At 39.0% G+C, this 18,406-nt stretch overlaps 2 protein-coding genes across 2 annotated transcripts; both read right to left on the reverse strand.

Annotated features, from left to right (window-relative positions):
- Window positions 1-12,084: 12,084 nt before the first annotated feature.
- Window positions 12,085-13,949, reverse strand: LOC145137351 (GDSL esterase/lipase LTL1-like). Its single transcript, XM_079071493.1, has 5 exons — window positions 13,600-13,949; window positions 13,358-13,485; window positions 12,882-13,124; window positions 12,553-12,805; window positions 12,085-12,456 (listed from the first exon to the last, which is right to left on the reverse strand). The coding sequence occupies exons 1-5, from the start codon at window positions 13,865-13,867 to the stop codon at window positions 12,224-12,226; spliced, it is 1,125 nt and encodes a 374-aa protein (XP_078927619.1). The 5' UTR covers window positions 13,868-13,949; the 3' UTR covers window positions 12,085-12,223.
- Window positions 13,950-14,844: 895 nt separating this feature from the next.
- Window positions 14,845-16,933, reverse strand: LOC145137598 (GDSL esterase/lipase At5g33370-like). The gene is made up of 5 exons (XM_079071726.1): window positions 16,538-16,933; window positions 16,302-16,429; window positions 15,768-16,010; window positions 15,235-15,487; window positions 14,845-15,150 (listed from the first exon to the last, which is right to left on the reverse strand). Exons 1-5 carry the CDS (start codon window positions 16,893-16,895, stop codon window positions 14,918-14,920), a joined length of 1,215 nt encoding a protein of 404 aa, XP_078927852.1. The 5' UTR covers window positions 16,896-16,933; the 3' UTR covers window positions 14,845-14,917.
- Between the last annotated feature and the right edge of the window lie 1,473 nt (window positions 16,934-18,406).

The raw sequence follows: 18,406 nt of genomic DNA on the forward strand, positions 1-18,406 counted from the left end.
CTCCAGTCTCAAACTGAGGACAAGATTTTAAAATGATTTTCTTAAAATGTTTTCAAAATAATAAAGGAGGATGCAAGTGTAAGATCAGTCGGAGCTCGTGGATAGACCCCAAAATACCTTACGGATTATTTGATTTATGTGATATGTTAGAACAACATGCTAGTACTAGGCTAGGGATCTTCAGGAATTGCATGATAGAATTGCCTGATTATGTGATGCCTGATAGCCTAGAGTTTTCCTTTTATGAAATTGACATCATTACTGTAGTTGTTTAGTGTATGCATTACGCCTGTACATAACTAAGATCTTATAGCATGAGAATGTTTGGATTGACCTTATTTCTTGTTCTTGTTTGATGAAGGGCTTAGGGTAGCATCAAGTATTCGAAAGTCTATAAGGTCCAACGTTATGTATGGCTAGCATACACGAGTGCTGCAGGGTTGGTGGAAGTTTCATGGATGGGTTGTTTGGATGAGTCTGCCGGTTATGAGATATTTAGCCTTCCTCTAGGAGTGAGGATTGAGCGCATTCCATGCTTATGTATAGTTTTAGGGCGTTGTGATGATACTTGAGACAAATATGGGTAGGTGTGGAAGGTAGTATGGGCCCGTACTACTGAAAGCACAGGACCCATACGCGTAGCAAGGAAGTTACAACCCCTAGGGTTTTGTTAGAAGTTGGTTCCCGAACTGTTATGTGGAATATCTGATATCTTTTTTGTATGTTTTCAGCATGGTGGTTACACGACGATTTGTGAATGGATTCGGGTCAGGATCAGGAGAGGGCGGACAGGAGGCGCCGACAGTGCCCGAGACAATCAGCCAGATGAGGCCAGATGAGATGAACGACAGGATCCGGGAGATCCTGCATGATGAGGTTGCTGCTATGTTCCGGGATCAGTTTCCGGAGATGTTTGGGTCTATCAAGACCGCTATGGTGGACTATTTCGATGATCGCTATGCAGCCCTTATTGAGGCGGCTGCCGCATCAACGACATAAACTGTATCGGCGGCAGGGTTGGGAGCCGGTCGGGCTTTTCTGTATCGGGACTTTGAAAACACGAAGCCCCCTACTTTTGATGGGACTCAAGACCCCATCAAATCCATGAGGTGGCTGTCTGACGTGGAGGGGTGTTTCTTCGCGTGTTCATGTCCTACTGACCAGAAGGTCAGTTGTGCCCTGAACCTGCTGAGGACTGGGGCAAAGGACTGGTGGAGGTTGGTGACTGGGTCGTATTTGGATGATCAGATAGTTGCTGTTACTTGGGAGCAGTTCAGGGATATGTTCCGCGCTTGCTACATTCCACGAGTCGAGCGAGAACGGTTGGCTCAGGAGTTTTTAGATCTGAGATAGGATGGTGAGACGGTGACGGAGATCACCAGCATGTTCACGCAGAGGGTGATGTTTTGCCCGGAGTTTGCTTATGAGCAGGCTCATATGACTCGTTATCTGAGCATGCTCAAGACTGATATTTGTCAGTTTGTGGCGACCCAACGTTGTAATATGCTTTTGGATCTACAGGAGGTCGCTAGGCGGCGTGAGTTGGAGATTGAGTTGCAGTTGAGGGAGCAGCGGCAGGCCCCAACACAGTCACAGTCGGCGCCAAAGCGGTCTAAGACCGCTGATTCCAGGTCAGGGGGACAGCAGGGACGCACTTGTGGCAAGTGCGGGAAGGGGCACTCGGGGGCTTGCAAATCAGGTAGCGCATGCCGCAAATGCGGCAAGGAGGGACACTTTACGCGAAACTGTCGCCAGACATCCCCAGTTCAGGATATGAGGATCTGCTATCATTGTCATCAGGTTGGTCACGTGAAGACCAACTGTCCACAGCTCGCAGCCAGGCCGGCGCAGGCTCCAACACCGGCTACACTGAGGATTACTGACAGGAGTCAAGGTCGAGCAGCATCCCCAAGGGCCCAGGTACGCGCCTTCCAGCTTACAACAGAGGAGGCCAGAGCAGCACCAGACGTGGTTGCTGGTATGTTTCTATCCCTTATCTTACTGATTATATCTTTTTTATGCTTATATGTTTGCACCTGTTATTAGGTACGTTTTTAGTGAACTCCTTACCTGCCTTGGTATTATTTGACTCGGGGGCGAGTCGGTCGTTTGTCTCTCAGACATTTAGTAGGGAGTTCAGTTTGCCAGTAGGAGAGCTAGAGTGTCCGTTGCGAGTCTCTATCGCCAACGAACACGAGATTTCCGCTTCTTCGGTCTATCGGGGTTGCGTATTGGAGATCTTCGTAGTGTCTTTCCCGATAGACCTTATCCCGATTCCCATGGGGAAGGTATGTGTGATCGTGGGTATGGACTGGCTTAGTCGCTGCAGTGCCATGATTGACTGCGAGGGTTAGCTGGTAGTAATTCGAACCCCAAGTGGGGGAGAACTGATTATTATGGCGAGGACACCAGATTGGGATCAGGGTTTTGCTTGGCTGCCAGGGTCGGCAGTACATTCAGCACGAGTGTGCGGGTTATCCAGCATATGTGGTGGATACGCGGGTCAGGGGTCAAGTTTTAGTATCAGAGGTTCCAGTGGTCAGATAGTTTGCTGACGTGTTTCCGGAGGAGTTACCCGGAGTGCCTCCGGTGAGGCAGATTGATTTTAGGATCGACCTAGTGTCAGCTGCGGCCCCTATCACCAAAGCGTCGTACCGGTTGGCATCACCAGATATGCAGGAGCTGTCATCACAGATACGGGAACTGTTGGGCAAGCAGTTCATTCATCCGAGCAGTTCCCCGTGGGGAGCACCGATACACTTTGTCAGTAAGAAAGATGGTTCACATCGGATGTGCATTGATTATTGGGAGTTGAACAAGTTAATGGTGATAAACCGTTATCCACTCCCGAGGATAGATGATCTTTTCGATCAGTTGCAACGAGCATCTTGGTTCTCCAAGATAGACCTGAGGTCCGGGTACCATCAGGTCAGGGTCAGGGAGGATGACGTGGAGAAGACCACATTTCGGAATCGTTATGGACATTACGAGTTCGTGGTGATGCCGTTTGGGCTCACCAACGCGCCAACAGTATTTACGGACCTGATGAATCGGGTCTGCCGACCGATGCTCGATCGCTCGGTCATAGTGTTCATAGGCGATATCTTGGTGTATTCCAAGACCCGATAGCAGCATGAGGATCATCTGCGGGAGTTATTGGGAGTTCTGAGGCGATAACAACTTTATGCCAAGCTCTCGAAGTGCGAGTTTTGGTTACAAGAGGTCCAGTTCCTGGGACACCTCGTTAACCAGGAGGAGATTTTTGTCGACCCGGCCAAAATCTAGGCGGTTATGCAGTGGGAGATTCTGAAATCTCCCTCAGTCATCAGGAGCTTTTTGGGATTGGCAGGGTACTACCGGAGATTCATACAAGATTTCTCCAAGATTGCAGTACCTCTCACTCGTCTGACGAGGAAGGGGGTGGATTTCAGGTGGGGCCCTGGGCAGCAGAGGGAGTTTGAGACCCTCAGACAACGACTATGCGAGGCTCTAGTCTTGACTCTTCCGGAGGGAGTTGAGGATTTATTAGTGTTCTGTGATGCATCCATCACGGGACTGGGAGCGGTCCTCATGCAGAGAGGCCTGGTGATAGCCTATGCATCGCAGTAGCTGAAGCCGCATGAGACAAGATACCCTACTCATGATCTGGAGTTGGGAGCGGTGATATTTGCTCTCAAGATTTGGATACATTACCTTCATGGGGTCCGTTGTACCATCTACACAGACCACAAGAGCTTAAGACACATCATGGATCATCCGAACCTGAACATGAGATAGCGCAGGTGGCTGGACATAGTCAAGGATTATGACTGTGAGATCCTTTACCACCTAGGTAAAGCGAACGTGGTGGCAGACGCTCTGATCAGCGAGTCAGTCGGATCGTCCACTCCAGTGACATGTATGAGGATTTCAGTGGATTCTCCACTTGTGGGTTTGATCAGGGAAGCCCAGGCAGAGGGTATGCGTCACGAAAATTGGAAGATGGAGAGGATTAGGGGTTACAACACCCGGTTTGTTCAGGATAGCCGGGGATTATTGACCCGTTGCGGTCGGGTTTGGGTTCCGATGTCCGGTGGGGTCAGTCAGACTATATTGGAGGAGGCTCATAAGTCTCGCTTCTCTATTCACCCAGGGGCCACCAGGATGTCCCGGGACTTGCGATTGAGTTACTGGTGGCCGTGCATGAAGCTAGAAATCGCTTGGTACGTGGAGAAGTGCTTGACCTGCAGGATGGTCAAAAACGAGCACTAGAGGCCGCATGGAAAGCTGCAGACTCTGGAGATTCCCATGTAGAAACGGGAGCATATCACGATGGACTTCATCACCAAGCTGCCGAGAACGGCGAAGGGGTTCGACACTATTTGGGTCATTGTGGATCGATTGACCAAGAGTGCTAATTTTCTGCCCATTCAGGAGAGCTCATCGGCCGAGAAGTTGGCCGGTGTGTATACGCGAGATTGTCGCTTGTCATGGGGTTCCGGTCTCTATCGTCTCAGACTGTGATGTTCGGTTTACCTCTCGATTTTGGCAGAAGTTCCACGAGGAACTGGGCACACGACTGCACTTCAATACAACCTATCATCCGCAAATGGACGACCAGAGTGAGCGGACCATACAGACTCTTGAGGATATGTTGAGAGCCTGTGTTATTGACTTCGGTGGGAGCTGAGACTCCTACCTACCCCTTGCACAATTCTCCTACAACAACAACTTTCACTCCAGCATTGGTGCTCCACCATATGAGCTGTTGTATGGGCGAAGATGCCACACCCCAGTCTGTTGGGGTGAGGTGGGTCACAGGGTGATGGGTCGGACCGAGGTAGTCCTGCAGACTACTGATATGATTTAGCAGATTAGACAGCGGCTTCAGACCGCACAGAGTCGGCAGAAGAGCTACGCCGACCGGCGCTGATCTGAGTTAGAGTTTCAGGTCGGTGACATGGTACTCCTGAAGGTCTCACCCTGGAAGGGTGTGATCCGCTTCAGGAAGAGGGGGAAATTTGGTCCCCGATACATTGGACCGTTCCGTATCATTGCTAGGGTTGGCAAGGTGACATACACTCGAGCTACCAGAGGAGCTTAGTCAGATCCATAGTACTTTCCATGTTTCAAAGTTGCGGAAGCATGTTATGGACGATGGGGCAGTAGTGTCACTAGATGATATTCAGGTCGATGAGCTCCTGAACTACGTGGAGAGGCCGGTAGCCGTCTTGGAGAGGAAAGTGAAAGTACAACGAAACAAGGTGGTACCTTTGGTAAAGGTACAATGGGAACACCGGAGGGGATCTGAGTGGACTTGAGAGTCTGAGGCTGAGATGCGAGAGCATTACCCGGAGTTGTTCACCCCAACAGACTTCGAGGACGAAGTCTAGTTCAAGTGGGGGAGAATTGTAACACCCCGACTCTTAGGTATAAATTTTACAGCGTTATTTCCATTTTAAAGGGTCTACTCGACGAGTCGGATGCCCTGACCCGTCAAGTAGGAACGAAATCAGCCACGTGTTTTAAGTGACAAACTCGACGAGTCGGAGGGCACGAATCGACGAGTTGGAGCTGTTGGATGAAACCCTAATTTTCGGGGTATTGCACCCTATTTAAAGGGTCATTAGCCTCCCTTGGCCTCCCTTACAGCCCCCTCGAGCCCAGAAACCCTAATTCGTATTCACTCTCCATATTTGTGTGTTTTAAGTTTGGAAGGTGGATCTTGGTGAGAAGGACTTGAAGTTCAAGAAGCTTGGAACAAGGAGGAGTGTAGATCTGAACTCTATTCCATATTAGCATAACATTGAAGGTAACAAGTTGTTACCGTGGCTCTCCATTAGCTAGATCTCTTCATTCATGGGTTTAGAACCCTTTTTAGGGTATTCTTGTGGTATTTCCGGATTTGGGGCAAGATCTGAGGTTGCAACTTCAGATCTGGACCCCTTTAGCCCCTTATGGTCATAAAGTTCCAGTCTTTGCCAAGCTATGGCCTTTTCTTTGCCTTAAGTTTCTTCTTTAGCTTGGTTTTGGCTCTCAAGACATTGCATGCACGTAAAGTTTGCAATTTACGTGGTAACTAGGCCCTAGGAGACTAGATCTACCATCTGGAGCTTTGTAATGGCTCAAAATCATCTGGACAAGAAATGGATTATATGAACTCGACAAGTCGGATCAGGAACTCGACGAGTTGGGAAGGGTTTTCTCGTTGTTTGGTTTCTGCATGGACTCGGCGAGTCAGCAGAGGACTCGACGAGTTAGTTAGGGTTTTCCCCGACTTCTGGACACGCATAGACTCGACGAGTTGGTCGTAAACTCGGTGAGTCAGTGAGGGTTTTATGACCTTCTAAACCCTTAAGGAACTCGACGAGTTGCTAGCTGCACTCGACGAGTTGGGTCAACATTGACTGTTGACTTTGACTTGGACCAAGGGTTGACCAGTTTGACCTCTGGGGGTATTTTGGTAATTTGGGAATTTATGGAAGCGAGTCATCGGTGGATGTAGGTGTTGGATTTGGAGCTGTATTTGGTTGAGTTGACTTTATCGATTCGAGCTACTTGAGAGGTGAATTCTCCTCACTATATCAACAGGGTCTACGGCACAAAGGCATGTCCTTTATGATTTGCATCCTGGTTTTAGGATGGTTTCTGTGTTGTTGATCTGTTAGATTTCATCTTGGTTTTAGGATGGTTTCTATGCTAGTAATCTGTTAGATTGATATCCTAGTAATAGGATGGTTGCTATGTTAGAGATCAGTTAGATCGGTATCCTGGTTATAGGATGGTTGCTATGTTATTGATTGGTTAGATCGGTATCATGGTTATAGGATGGTTGCCATGTTAGTGATCTGCTAGATCTGTATGAATATCTATTATTGCATGCTAGCGTATGATATTATGTGCACATGTTCTGTTGGTTGGGGGAGTGGGTCAAGGGAGGTCCTGCTTTGTGCTGTAGGCCAAGACACCTAGGGCAGATAGGATAGACCGCAGACCCGGTTAGGGTATACTAGTCAGGCCGAAGGCCCGACGAGCGGTCCGGATAGGCTGAAGGCCCCGAGAGGGCGGTCCAGACGTACCGATGGCTCGGAGAGCGGTCCATATAGACTGATGGTCTGCGAGGCGGTCCAGTCAGACTGATGGCTCATTATGCATGTTGTGTTTGTTATATGATATGGTTATATATGTATGACGTTGGTATTTTGGGGGAACTTACTAAGCTTTGGGCTTACAGTTGTTGATTTTGTTTCAGGTACTTCTGACGATCGCGGGAAGGCGAAGGCGTGATCGTACACCTCCTATGATTTTTATGATTTGGTTCTGGGAAACTCTGACATTGATATTTTGAAAACAAGTTTTGTAATAATCAATTGGTTTTGGAAATGTTTAAAAGTTTAAATTTGACATGATTTTTATGAGCGTTACACTCATGTTCAGATTCGGCTGATCCATTAGATACCTCAAGCTCTTGTGATCCGTGTAAATGGTACAACGAACCCCATAGAGTTAATGTCGCCAAATCTTGAGGGCGAAAACCACAACCCCCAACTCCAAATCATGTGTCGGATAATTCGCCTCATGAGGCTTCAACTGCCTCGAAGCGTAAGCTATCACACTACCCCGCTGCATCAATACTGCCCCAGACTGGAGATCGAATCATCACAATAAACCACAAAGTCATCAACACCCTCAGGCAGGGTCATAATCGACGCCTCACACAACCGCTGTCGAAGAGTCTAAAAAACTGCCTGCTGCTCAGGTCCCCCAACGAAATGTCACAAACTTCTTGGTTAGTCGGGTCAATGCAACAGCGATCTTGGAGAAATCTTGGATGAATCTTTGATAATAACTAACCAGACTACGGGTGTTCACGGTCCGGTTTTTTTGGTTTTTAGGTCAAACCGAAGCCACATCGTTAGTTACGGTTTTTGTCAAGCGAAAACCGAAACCGAACCATTCAAAAATTAAAACCGAACAAAACCAAAACGTTCCTAACGATTTGGCTCCGGTTTGGGCTTTTTAGGCCCATATTAGTCGAGTCTATTAGATTGTTAAAAAAACTGCAATATTGTTAAAACAATAAACTGGACCGTGAACACCCCTATATTTCACCAGTCTTTTATTTCTAACTAGTGTTATACTCGTCCGATGGACGGTTGACCGGTGTAAGAAACAATATATATTGATTTTACTTTGTTCTACATCATTATTATATAATTTGTTAACATGCATTATACAATGACAAATCTACACAAATAAAGAACATATGAATGAAAAAAACAATAAAAGACAATACAATAAAAATCATAGCAGTCGATTAACATACAATTAAATGAAATTAAGTTAAAAACGAAAAAATTGAAATTTATTGTTTAATTACTTTAAAGTCAGTTAGGAATAACATTATCATAGACTCCTCACACAATTGTGGAAGCAGACGTGTCTTTGGTGTTATTGAGGATCCGATACACGATTTTTCAAAATAATCAACTTCAATTTGAGCAGAAGCCGCCTAATTGTATAACCCACAAATGGTTTCTAAAACGTAATCTAGACATTGATAATCTAAAAATGGATGAAAGTAGGATGCTAATCTTTAAGAAATTCAAATAAAAGACATTGTACTTTATATGATAACATAAAACTTCTAAATGTTCCTTTATGTGTTATATTTCCTAGGAAATAAAAAAAATGGTCAATCTGCTTCAAAATATGTTAAATGCAATAATATTACAAATTAATAGAAATCAATATTTACTCTGTTCGAAAAAGTTAACTTTGCTAACTCTTAAGTGGCCTTATATAATTGTGTGTAACTTTTACAAAATAATAACATGAATGGCAATTTATATGATTCCTCATGTTTTGTCTCCCTTGAACCATTGAACCATTTACAAAACATTCGATTATAGTTATATGGAAACTCAAATGAATATACATATTGTTTAATATATATGTAAAGTGAATTATATAAGTCTATTAAATAATAAGAACACAAAATACAAATTCAAAACATAAACGGTGTAATATCAATTTTAATGTAAATTAGGAAAAGGCCCGTGCGTTTGCACGGGTAAAAGTTTAGTGGCAAAAATATAAATAAGAAAAAATAAAGTGATAAAGAGGAAAAGTTTGTTGAAACTTTAGTGGCAAAACTAGTAAAAAACTAAAAATAAAGTACCAAAACTATAAAGAGGAAAAGTTTGTTGAAACTTTAGTGGCAAAATTATAAAAAAGTAAAAATAAAATGGTAAAATTATAAAAGAATAAAGAAAAAAGATTTTAAAGAAGTAAAAGTGAATGTTTAGTGACAAAAATATGAAGAAGTAAAAATAAAGGGACAAAATTATAAAAATGAAAAGTTTGTTAAAACTTTAGTGACAAAATTAATAAAAAGTAAAAATATAGTGTTAAAATTATAAACACGATCCAGAAAATAGAAAGAGAAACAATTTTATCTTTTTTTAAAAGAAATTGAGGCGGTGGACATCGCAGTTGAAAATCAAGACCAAAATTATTACCCTTCCAAATTTACCGTGGCCAAAATTAAAGTATGTAAAAATTGTTGGCCAAAGTTTGAAGCAAAGAAAGTATACTGTTCCAAAAGTCCATGAGCTTTAATATATATATATATATATATATATATATATATATATATATATGGGAAAAGTGAATATACATTACAGCCTCACCTAAACTTAGGTATTAAACCTCATGAAAATAAGTTGTTTTACTATATAAAGATTGCGATTAGGGGATTCACAATTAATAATTGAAGATGTAGATTCATGATGTACATAATAGTTTTGATAAGGAAGCAAGAACATTGATTATCTTCGACCTTCGTGAAATAATAAACGATAATGGAAGAATGAAAACAAGGATGGTAAAACGATAATGGAGGGAAGAAATGTTATTGGGGACGATATATTTACCAAATGAAAACCAAATCGACTTTAATTACTAAGTTAAAACGAAATATTTTAGAGGTTTAGTACCTAAACTTAGGTGGGGCTGTAATGTATATTCCCTATCCCCTATATATATATATATATATATATATATATATATATATATATATATATATATATATATATATATATATATATATATATATATATAATGGAAGGACAGGAACATATATCTTCAAATATTTTTACCAACGCAAATTAAAATTTGAGAAGTTAAAAATCACTAAGTAATTAGAATAACAATATAACTTAAAATTCCTTCAAACTAATTACCCTTCAAACTGATTACCAATCCCAAAACAGATCTAAATCGATTTGGTGAACGGTAAACTAATGTAAATTTAGATTTTTTTTTTCTTGTTTAAAATAATATATTATATAAATGATAAAAAAGTAATTTAATAAAGAGTTTTGGTTTTATTTTTTATCAATACATAAATACGTATTTTCTAACTCAAAACCTATTATTTTATCATTAAAAAAGATTTTGCATACTATTTCTTCAACAATGATTAAAAACACTATACCAAGTGAAAAGTCTATAATTGATAAGGAAAACTTAATCGGTAGCATGCTCTAGGCTCGAGGATGACATGGGCTTCTTGTTTTAGGACCGTACATCTCATAGCTCAGTGGGTGGTTTTAAATGTTGATGTTGGCCATCAAATAAGCTTAAATGCCGCCTAACTCTTATGATTTAAGCTTGCACCTACATACAAAGGGTTAATGGGTCATTTTACCCTTCACCATGTATGCACATCCTAATCAGTAAGCGATCAACATACACCATTAAGAGATTTAAAATCTGAATCTAAATCGACTTCCCCATGTATGCACACGAAACAATGAACTTTTATGGTTTATCCAGCAGCAACAAAAGAGCATCCAGTGAAACTTTTGTGGTAGTTAATAGGCTGATTTTGAATTTAAATATTCACATGTTGATTTTAGTTAGTTTACACTATGTGTAAAAAAAAAAAGAATTGATGAAAGTCAAGGGAAAATATGTCTAAATATAAGATAATTTATGATGGAGCCCAAGTAGAATAAGAATTGCACCCAAGGGCAAATTTGACATTATGGTAAAAACTTTGAGAAAACCACAGCAACAACTGATTACCATATTTATGTAGCCTATGAACATTGTGAGAGATCCCTATTCACTATCTTCTTTAAAATGACCAATATACCCCTCCCCTCCTCCCCTTTGACAACCAACTCTTCTGCCACAACCACATATAGATACACTCAAGTTCATATACACACACATACACCCACATATACATGCATCACATACGACACAAACACACACAATCGCGCGTGTGTGTGTATATACATTATTTATTGCACTATAGCAAGGTATCTCAAAGCATAATGTGTAAATAAGAAAAAAATGATTAGAAAGAAACTTAGAAATAAAAATGATAGTAAGATGCTATATTAGAAAAAACAATTGAAAGTATAAAGAAATTTATATATACAAATGATAACAATCTGCTTTCATTTATTTTTAAAATATACGAACTTACTTTCATCGTTATTTTTTTAAACTTTTTTAATTTTATCTTAATTTTTGTCTTATTAAACCATTGTACTTTAAAAGTACAATGTCATGACTTTATTTTATTTTCTTGATTTTACTGTATTTTCTATTTGTGTAATTTTATTAAACCATCAGTTTATTGTGGTAGGGATAAACTAAATAAACTGATTTTAATAAGCATCTCCCCCTTGCTTATTGCTTATAAGCTAATAAGCTATAATCTAATTTATCCAAACACCCCCTAAATTTTTTTGAGGGGTATCCCGGGATACATACTAGATCCGCCATTGAATTACTCTTACCACCTGATATAGTTAGAATTCTTAAACTGTAAATTTATATTATTTTACTAATTATGTAATTCATTTAGACCAAATATTGTATATCTGTTTCTTTACTAGTTTACTTATCTTTCCCAAATGCCCAATTAATAAATCGTACCAATTGCAATTGAAAGTGAGATTCAAACTAGATTTTGATGGTGATGTGGGTCAAATGGTTCAAGTGGTATTATTAATACAATGCACAATATGAAAGTGATATTCAAACTTGGATTTTCCAAATTAGACAGAAGCAACAACTTTGGTATATGTAATGATTACACAAACAACGTAGCAAATTAACACATAGTACATAATTTTGCATACATAGGAACACACGGATAAAGAAATCAACCCATAACAAACGTAGAATATATTTCTACAAACAGAACTTTGAAAACGCTACTTAATTAGACTCTTTTAGAATCCAAAGCCATGAGAGTGCTAAGATTCATTGGCTCCACATACTTTATACCATTAAATATTTCATCCACAATGATTCGATTTGCCCTCTCAGACGGGTGGTAGCCATCCCAAAACACATATGCATCCCTATTTTTGCACAACCTTGACAACGGCGTGCAAAGTCCTAGCCCATTATACGGGCCTTGTCCACAACAAGCATCTTTTGACGTCTCAAATCCTACATAATATATTATAAAGTCAAAATATATAATATCCAATGAAAACAATTACAATTACTTAATAAAAGTAATAGAAATAGGAAATACTCAAATACCAAATGCTTTGGGATCGTTGATGAAATTCAAGTGCATATAGTTCGTGTTAGCAGTCACAAAGATGTCACCACCGAGCTTTTTGTTGAGTGCAGTGACCATGTCAACAAGTTGCGGGTTAAATAGGTTTGCAGCTTGTTGAAGTTCGTCTGCGCATTCTCCTTGCTTACTATGTAGCGCCAGGATAGCAGGCGCACACCCTAGTGGCCCTGTTCCTGTTACCAATACTTTTCGAGCTCCTAATTCGTAAAGTCTCTACAGATTAATTAAAACGTCAAATATTAGACTTTGGTTGTAAATGTAGAGTCTAATTAAGATGGTTATTAATTACCATTAAGATCTTGTCGTATTCAGAGATGAGGAATGGGACATAGTCGGGGAGTTTATACTGAATGGATCTAATCGAGTTAGGAATCAAAAAGTAGTTGTTCACGAAATCATTGCCACCACAAGTGATCAAAACCAATGCTTCACTTACTAACTTTTTGGTTTTCTCCGCCCCGATTAAATCAGCCACACGTTTTTGGTATGTCTCAAAGTCTGACAATTGAGATGGCATCCGAATAATATTTACCTGCAAACATATAGAAGGAATAATATCTGTAAATGATGTTGACTCTTATTTTTTAAGTATAATATCTTTAGATCGGCTAGTTTACTTTAAATACGTGTAAAAAAATATATTAGAAAAGTTAAGTCACATGAAACACCGACATAAAATAAATAAATCATCATATAATTAATAAATATCCATGTATATGTTACACAAATAAACACATACGATTTATATAATAAATATCCACTTACAAATTGTACTCCGGTATCATTGAGGATCCCAATCCCAGCAGAGGCAAAATTAGCTCCATTTAGCAACTTTTCATCCTTCAGCTCCGGAGACAAATATGGCAATAATGGATCCGCACCAATGCGTTGCCCTGAAATCATAACATACATATGTTGTAATAATCAAAATTTAGTTCATAGATCAAGTTGTTTTTCATTACACAATATATAAAAAAGAAGATATGATTATGAATTAAGAGATCAACCAATAATATCTGGAATATTGAGGCCATTAGAAAAACGGCCTGTGGGACGATGTGTGGGATAATCAATCCCATAAGGAGGTGAATCCGCCCGTGCAGTGGTAGCCAAGAAGTTGTTGTTTCCATTGTCGACCAATGAGTCTCCAAATACAAAGAAAACCCGACGAGTGTTTTCAGTCTGTTGATTAGTGTTGGATTTGCTTTCGGTCCCTAAAACGAGACCAAAAGTAAGAAAAATGAAAATACTAACAAGTGGTAAGGAAGACATCATTGTTGTGTTGTATTCTTGAAATGGAAGGGGTTCATATATATCATGTCAAGGGACCAAACCCCATAAAATATACACTTGTTTATGTAGTGTAGTGTTGACTCCCATGGGTAAAGGAAGTTTCAACAGGGTGAGGTCACTTACTATATATAGCAATACAATTTCAATATGAAATATCAACATTCCTGATTTAGTAAAGATTTAAGGCTTGTCGTAGAGGTAACAGAGTACGTCCAATAAATGAAACATATATGAAGCAAGTGGTAATGAACAACTACTAGTATTATTTAATTGTTTTATGTGCTTAATAGTAGTAAATAATCATTTTATCTATTATCAATGGTTGTAACCAAACTCAACTAATGAATGAACCCGAAAATATCAAAATTTGAGTATCATTGTGGATTTTTAATTATTAAATATAATTTTTTTGGCCTTCCATTTACCTAATAGTGACGGATTAGGTTTGTGGATCAAAATAATCATCATCATAAACAAACATGAAGGATATGCACATGCATATGACTTGGTGAGTCCATGCTATCTAATTCCTAACTCTAATAAGTGTAAATGTGACTTTTAGTAGTTCGAGAAACATAACTTTTAGTAGTACACGAAATTTATTTAATATATACATCGGATTTCAAAAAAGAATGTGTTATGTCTAGGTGACTATTTAACACTTGTAATAAAATCCACCGGCAAAGAAAGTAATGATGCTTCGTTCATTTCAACCAACTTTTTGGGTCGTATGTCAAATGCAATGTGATCCTTACAAACACGAAAACCATCTTGACAGGATTTAGACAGCTGTGTACTGAATTCATAACAATACAATTCACACTAGTGTATTTTTCATCGTATATAAATTGCACTTTAGCATTAACTATAGTAGATAGGAATTTGGGCAAACAAAGAAAATCACAATAATAATAATCCATTCAAATTCAAAGAACTTATTATATAAATAGGAACCCGAATACATTGAATCGATCGTATTGCATACATAAAATACTTGGAAAAAAACTTTTGGTTCGATTGATATAATTAAGATCACATGTTCGAGTCAATGGACATGATGACACTAAGGTTCATTGGTTTCATGTAGTCGTGTGTCCCATTCATAATTTGTTGCACAATCAATCTACTTGCTCGTTCAGTCGGATGGTAAGCGTCCCAAAATACGTACTCATCTCTATTGGGGCACAAGTTTGCCAAAGGTGAGCATGTAAATAGCCCGTTAAATGGTCCAATCCCACAACAAGCTGTCTTTGATGTAACAAAACCTACATAATCATCACAAATACAAGATTAATTATTAAAAAAAATTAAAACTAGGTGTTTATTTTAAGTGATTGTAACGATTATACCATATGCTTGCGGATCCGAAATCATATCATGGTGCATGAGTTGGGTGTTGGCAGCGATGAAAACATTGCCATGATACTCAGTATTGAGGTCGTTGATCATTTCGGTGAGTTGTGGCTCGAACAAGGCCGATGCGGCTTGTAGATCCATGGCACAATCACCGGTTACACTGTGTTGGGCCCGTTCTGCTGGGGCACACCCAAGCGGTCCTGAACCCATTACAATCATCCTCCTTGCTCCCAATCCGTATAGTTTCTGTATCATAGCGAATTTTACTCTTTTTTTTAATGAACAAACGGCTAATATCGTAATTGCATCATAAATCAAGGACCGGGAAAGTCTTCATGGCATCACTTTTTATCAACAAAAACCGTCATAAAATAGTCTCGTTTATGGACTCAGCTTGTGTCATAAACATGTAAGATTGTATTCGATCCGAACTACAATATGAAATATTCTAAAATTTTAATATGAAGATTAGAAGAATTTTTGGTACAAACTAGCATCATGTTTATAAGAAAGAAAAAACACTTACCACCAAGATTTTTCGATATTCGGATATGAGATAGCGAACATAATCGGAAAGTGAAGCTTCTTGAGACCTAACGGAGAACGGGTACAAGAAATAGTTGTTTACAAAATCGTTGCCACCCAATGAAACAAGGACCAACGCTTGGTTCACGAGCTCTTTGGCTCGTTTTTCACCTATTTTGTAACTTAGTCTTTGTTGGTACTCTTTGAAGTACTCGAGTTGTAATGGCATTCTGAGTATGTTTACCTGTATATTTTCATATTTGAATCACACAAACAACCAAAAAGTACAAATATATTCTTACATGTTAGATATAACTTTTATCAAATTTGAAATAGTTTAACATTTATTTGAATTTAAAAACATAAATATAGTGAACAATAAATGTCTTAAAAATCTTTATAAATACAATAACTTTGTTTCTAAATAAATCAAACAAATATTTTATAATTATGTCAAACTTAAAAATTACGAAATAAGTATAATTACATTCTATATTAAGAAATTAAAAACAGAAATGCAATGACTTTGACTTACAAACTGAAATCCAGTATCGTTGAGTATTCCAACTCCAGCCGAAGCAAAGTTTGCACCAACAAGAAGTTTTTCTCCCTTGAGCTCAGGACTCAAATACGGTAAAGTGGGTTCCGACCCGATATATTCACCTGCAATGACAATAAATCTTGATTTAACACATCGACCCGATTAAATATATAAACAGTCATCATGTTTTAATATCAAAAAAGCAAAAGAAAAATAGGGAAAAACCGAACTAATAACATCAGGGATGTTGAGCCCATTAGAGAAGCGTCCTGTAGGCTGATGTGTAGGAGAATCGATGCCATAAGGTGGCTTATTAGCCTTTGCTGTCGTAATCAAATAGTTATTGTTACCATTATCAACTAAAGAGTCACCAAACACAAAAAATGGTCGAACTTGGTTTCCTTTTGGGCTAGCATTAGGAGCTATTGGTGTTGCATGGGTCCCATTGGCTGCAACATGGGCTCCATTGGGTTCAACATGAGTCACATTGGCTACAACATGTGTCTTATTGGGTTCAGCAGTGCTAGATCCTACTGCAAAACACAATCCTAAAGTCAACCAAAGACTAGCCGTTTGATAGTGAACCATTGAGAGATTGGTTTTTTAGTGAGTTTGAAGCAACTACAAAGATGTTTTCAGATTTGAGGGAGAAGATGCGACTGACAATGGGTTTATATAGATGGTTAGTGTGATAATATTACTGTTTTAAGCAAGCAAATGTGAAAATGAATTTGATGAAATTAATGTTGGCATTAAAAGATTCAACCCTGACCAAATATCAATCTTTTGGAAAATGGTATTATCATTCAAGATAGTCAACTAAATAAATTATTATTAAATGAATAATTATATTTCTATTTTTTTTCAAAATGTATATGAGCTGATTCATATGTATTTTTCTAAAACCATTTTTGACTAATGATGGATTCAGTTAACCTTTATTGTAAAGTAATAGAATAATATTAAAGGATGGATTTGGTTTTATTTTGTAATGTTTCTCAAATGGGTAAGTTTTGACCATGTATGATGCGTTAATGACGTTTGACCAAGTTTTGACCATGTATGATGCGTTCATGACGTTTGACCATATATGTATTAGGATTATCGTTGATAACTAGGGTTATACTTCCGGTGTCGGGTATAAAGCTTTATTGAATTATCAAAATAATATATTTTTGTTTTTTTTTTTAAACTGTGGAATTTTATAAAAAACTGCCAAGGCGTTAGAAAAACACTAATTACAAGAAATAAAAGCCAAGTATGGGTTTTGCAACCATGAGACCTACAACAACTTAGCTTTTCTATGCTTATTAGAAATCTAAAAATAGTCATATCTACCACATCATAAAAAATAATAGATTTCCTAAGAATAGCAGTCTAAAAATAGTGAATTACAAAATTTCATAAATACCATAACACAATCATCACCGGTGCATCAAATTTCTTCCATTGGCCTCCTGCAAACCAAATTGAATCCGCCAAGGTAACTAAGGACTAAACCGTGATAAGAGTGGGATATGCACCCCCACCAAATCGCAATACGACCCCATAAGTCCACCAAATCTGAGCATTTTGCAAAAAGATGATTTATCGACTCCACTGAAGCTCAACACATTGAGCACATAATAGACACCACTTCGATACCCTTATACGAAAGACTCTCTCTAGTGGAAATGCTCAATAACCAAATACACCAAAGCAGGATATTCAACCTAATAGGAACTCAATTGTTTCATTGAGTCTCCATCCCCACGGTGACCAACATCCCGCTATCTGAATAAGCTCAACCAAGAGAGATTGAAAACACATACGCCACGTCAAAAAGCCAACCAAGCCTATATGTGCACAACTTCAGGTGCAATCCTCATATCAAAGAAATGAATACATCCCCCTACATCTGCTCGACCCATCCCCTATGAACTATGCCTAAGGGACTCCACCTCCCAACCTAAAGACACTCGACCTTTGACTAACACCACTCTATGAAGATTCAGAGCAAAGATCTTGTGAAACAAAATCGCAAGGGGCATATCCTCACACCAACTATCCTGTCAAAGCATCGTATATGAATCATCATCAACACGAATCGGGAAAAACTC

This window comes from Lactuca virosa, chromosome 9, assembly GCF_052849685.1.
Source record: "Lactuca virosa cultivar CGN04683 chromosome 9, Lactuca_virosa_CGN04683_v6, whole genome shotgun sequence".
Classification (NCBI taxonomy): Eukaryota; Viridiplantae; Streptophyta; class Magnoliopsida; order Asterales; family Asteraceae; genus Lactuca; species Lactuca virosa.

Coding starts and splice junctions, on each gene's coding strand:
- LOC145137351 (XM_079071493.1), bottom strand. CDS start 13,867: ATGATGTCTTCCTTACCACTTGTTAGTATTTTCATTTTTCTTACTTTT. Junction 13,486..13,599: donor CAATATTCCAGATATTATTG/GTTGATCTCTTA, acceptor TTATGATTTCAG/GGCAACGCATTGGTGCGGAT. Junction 12,457..12,552: donor CAACGATCCCAAAGCATTTG/GTATTTGAGTAT, acceptor TATATTATGTAG/GATTTGAGACGTCAAAAGAT.
- LOC145137598 (XM_079071726.1), bottom strand. CDS start 16,895: ATGGTTCACTATCAAACGGCTAGTCTTTGGTTGACTTTAGGATTGTGT. Junction 15,488..15,767: donor AATATCGAAAAATCTTGGTG/GTAAGTGTTTTT, acceptor GCTATGATACAG/AAACTATACGGATTGGGAGC. Junction 15,151..15,234: donor TTCGGATCCGCAAGCATATG/GTATAATCGTTA, acceptor ATGATTATGTAG/GTTTTGTTACATCAAAGACA.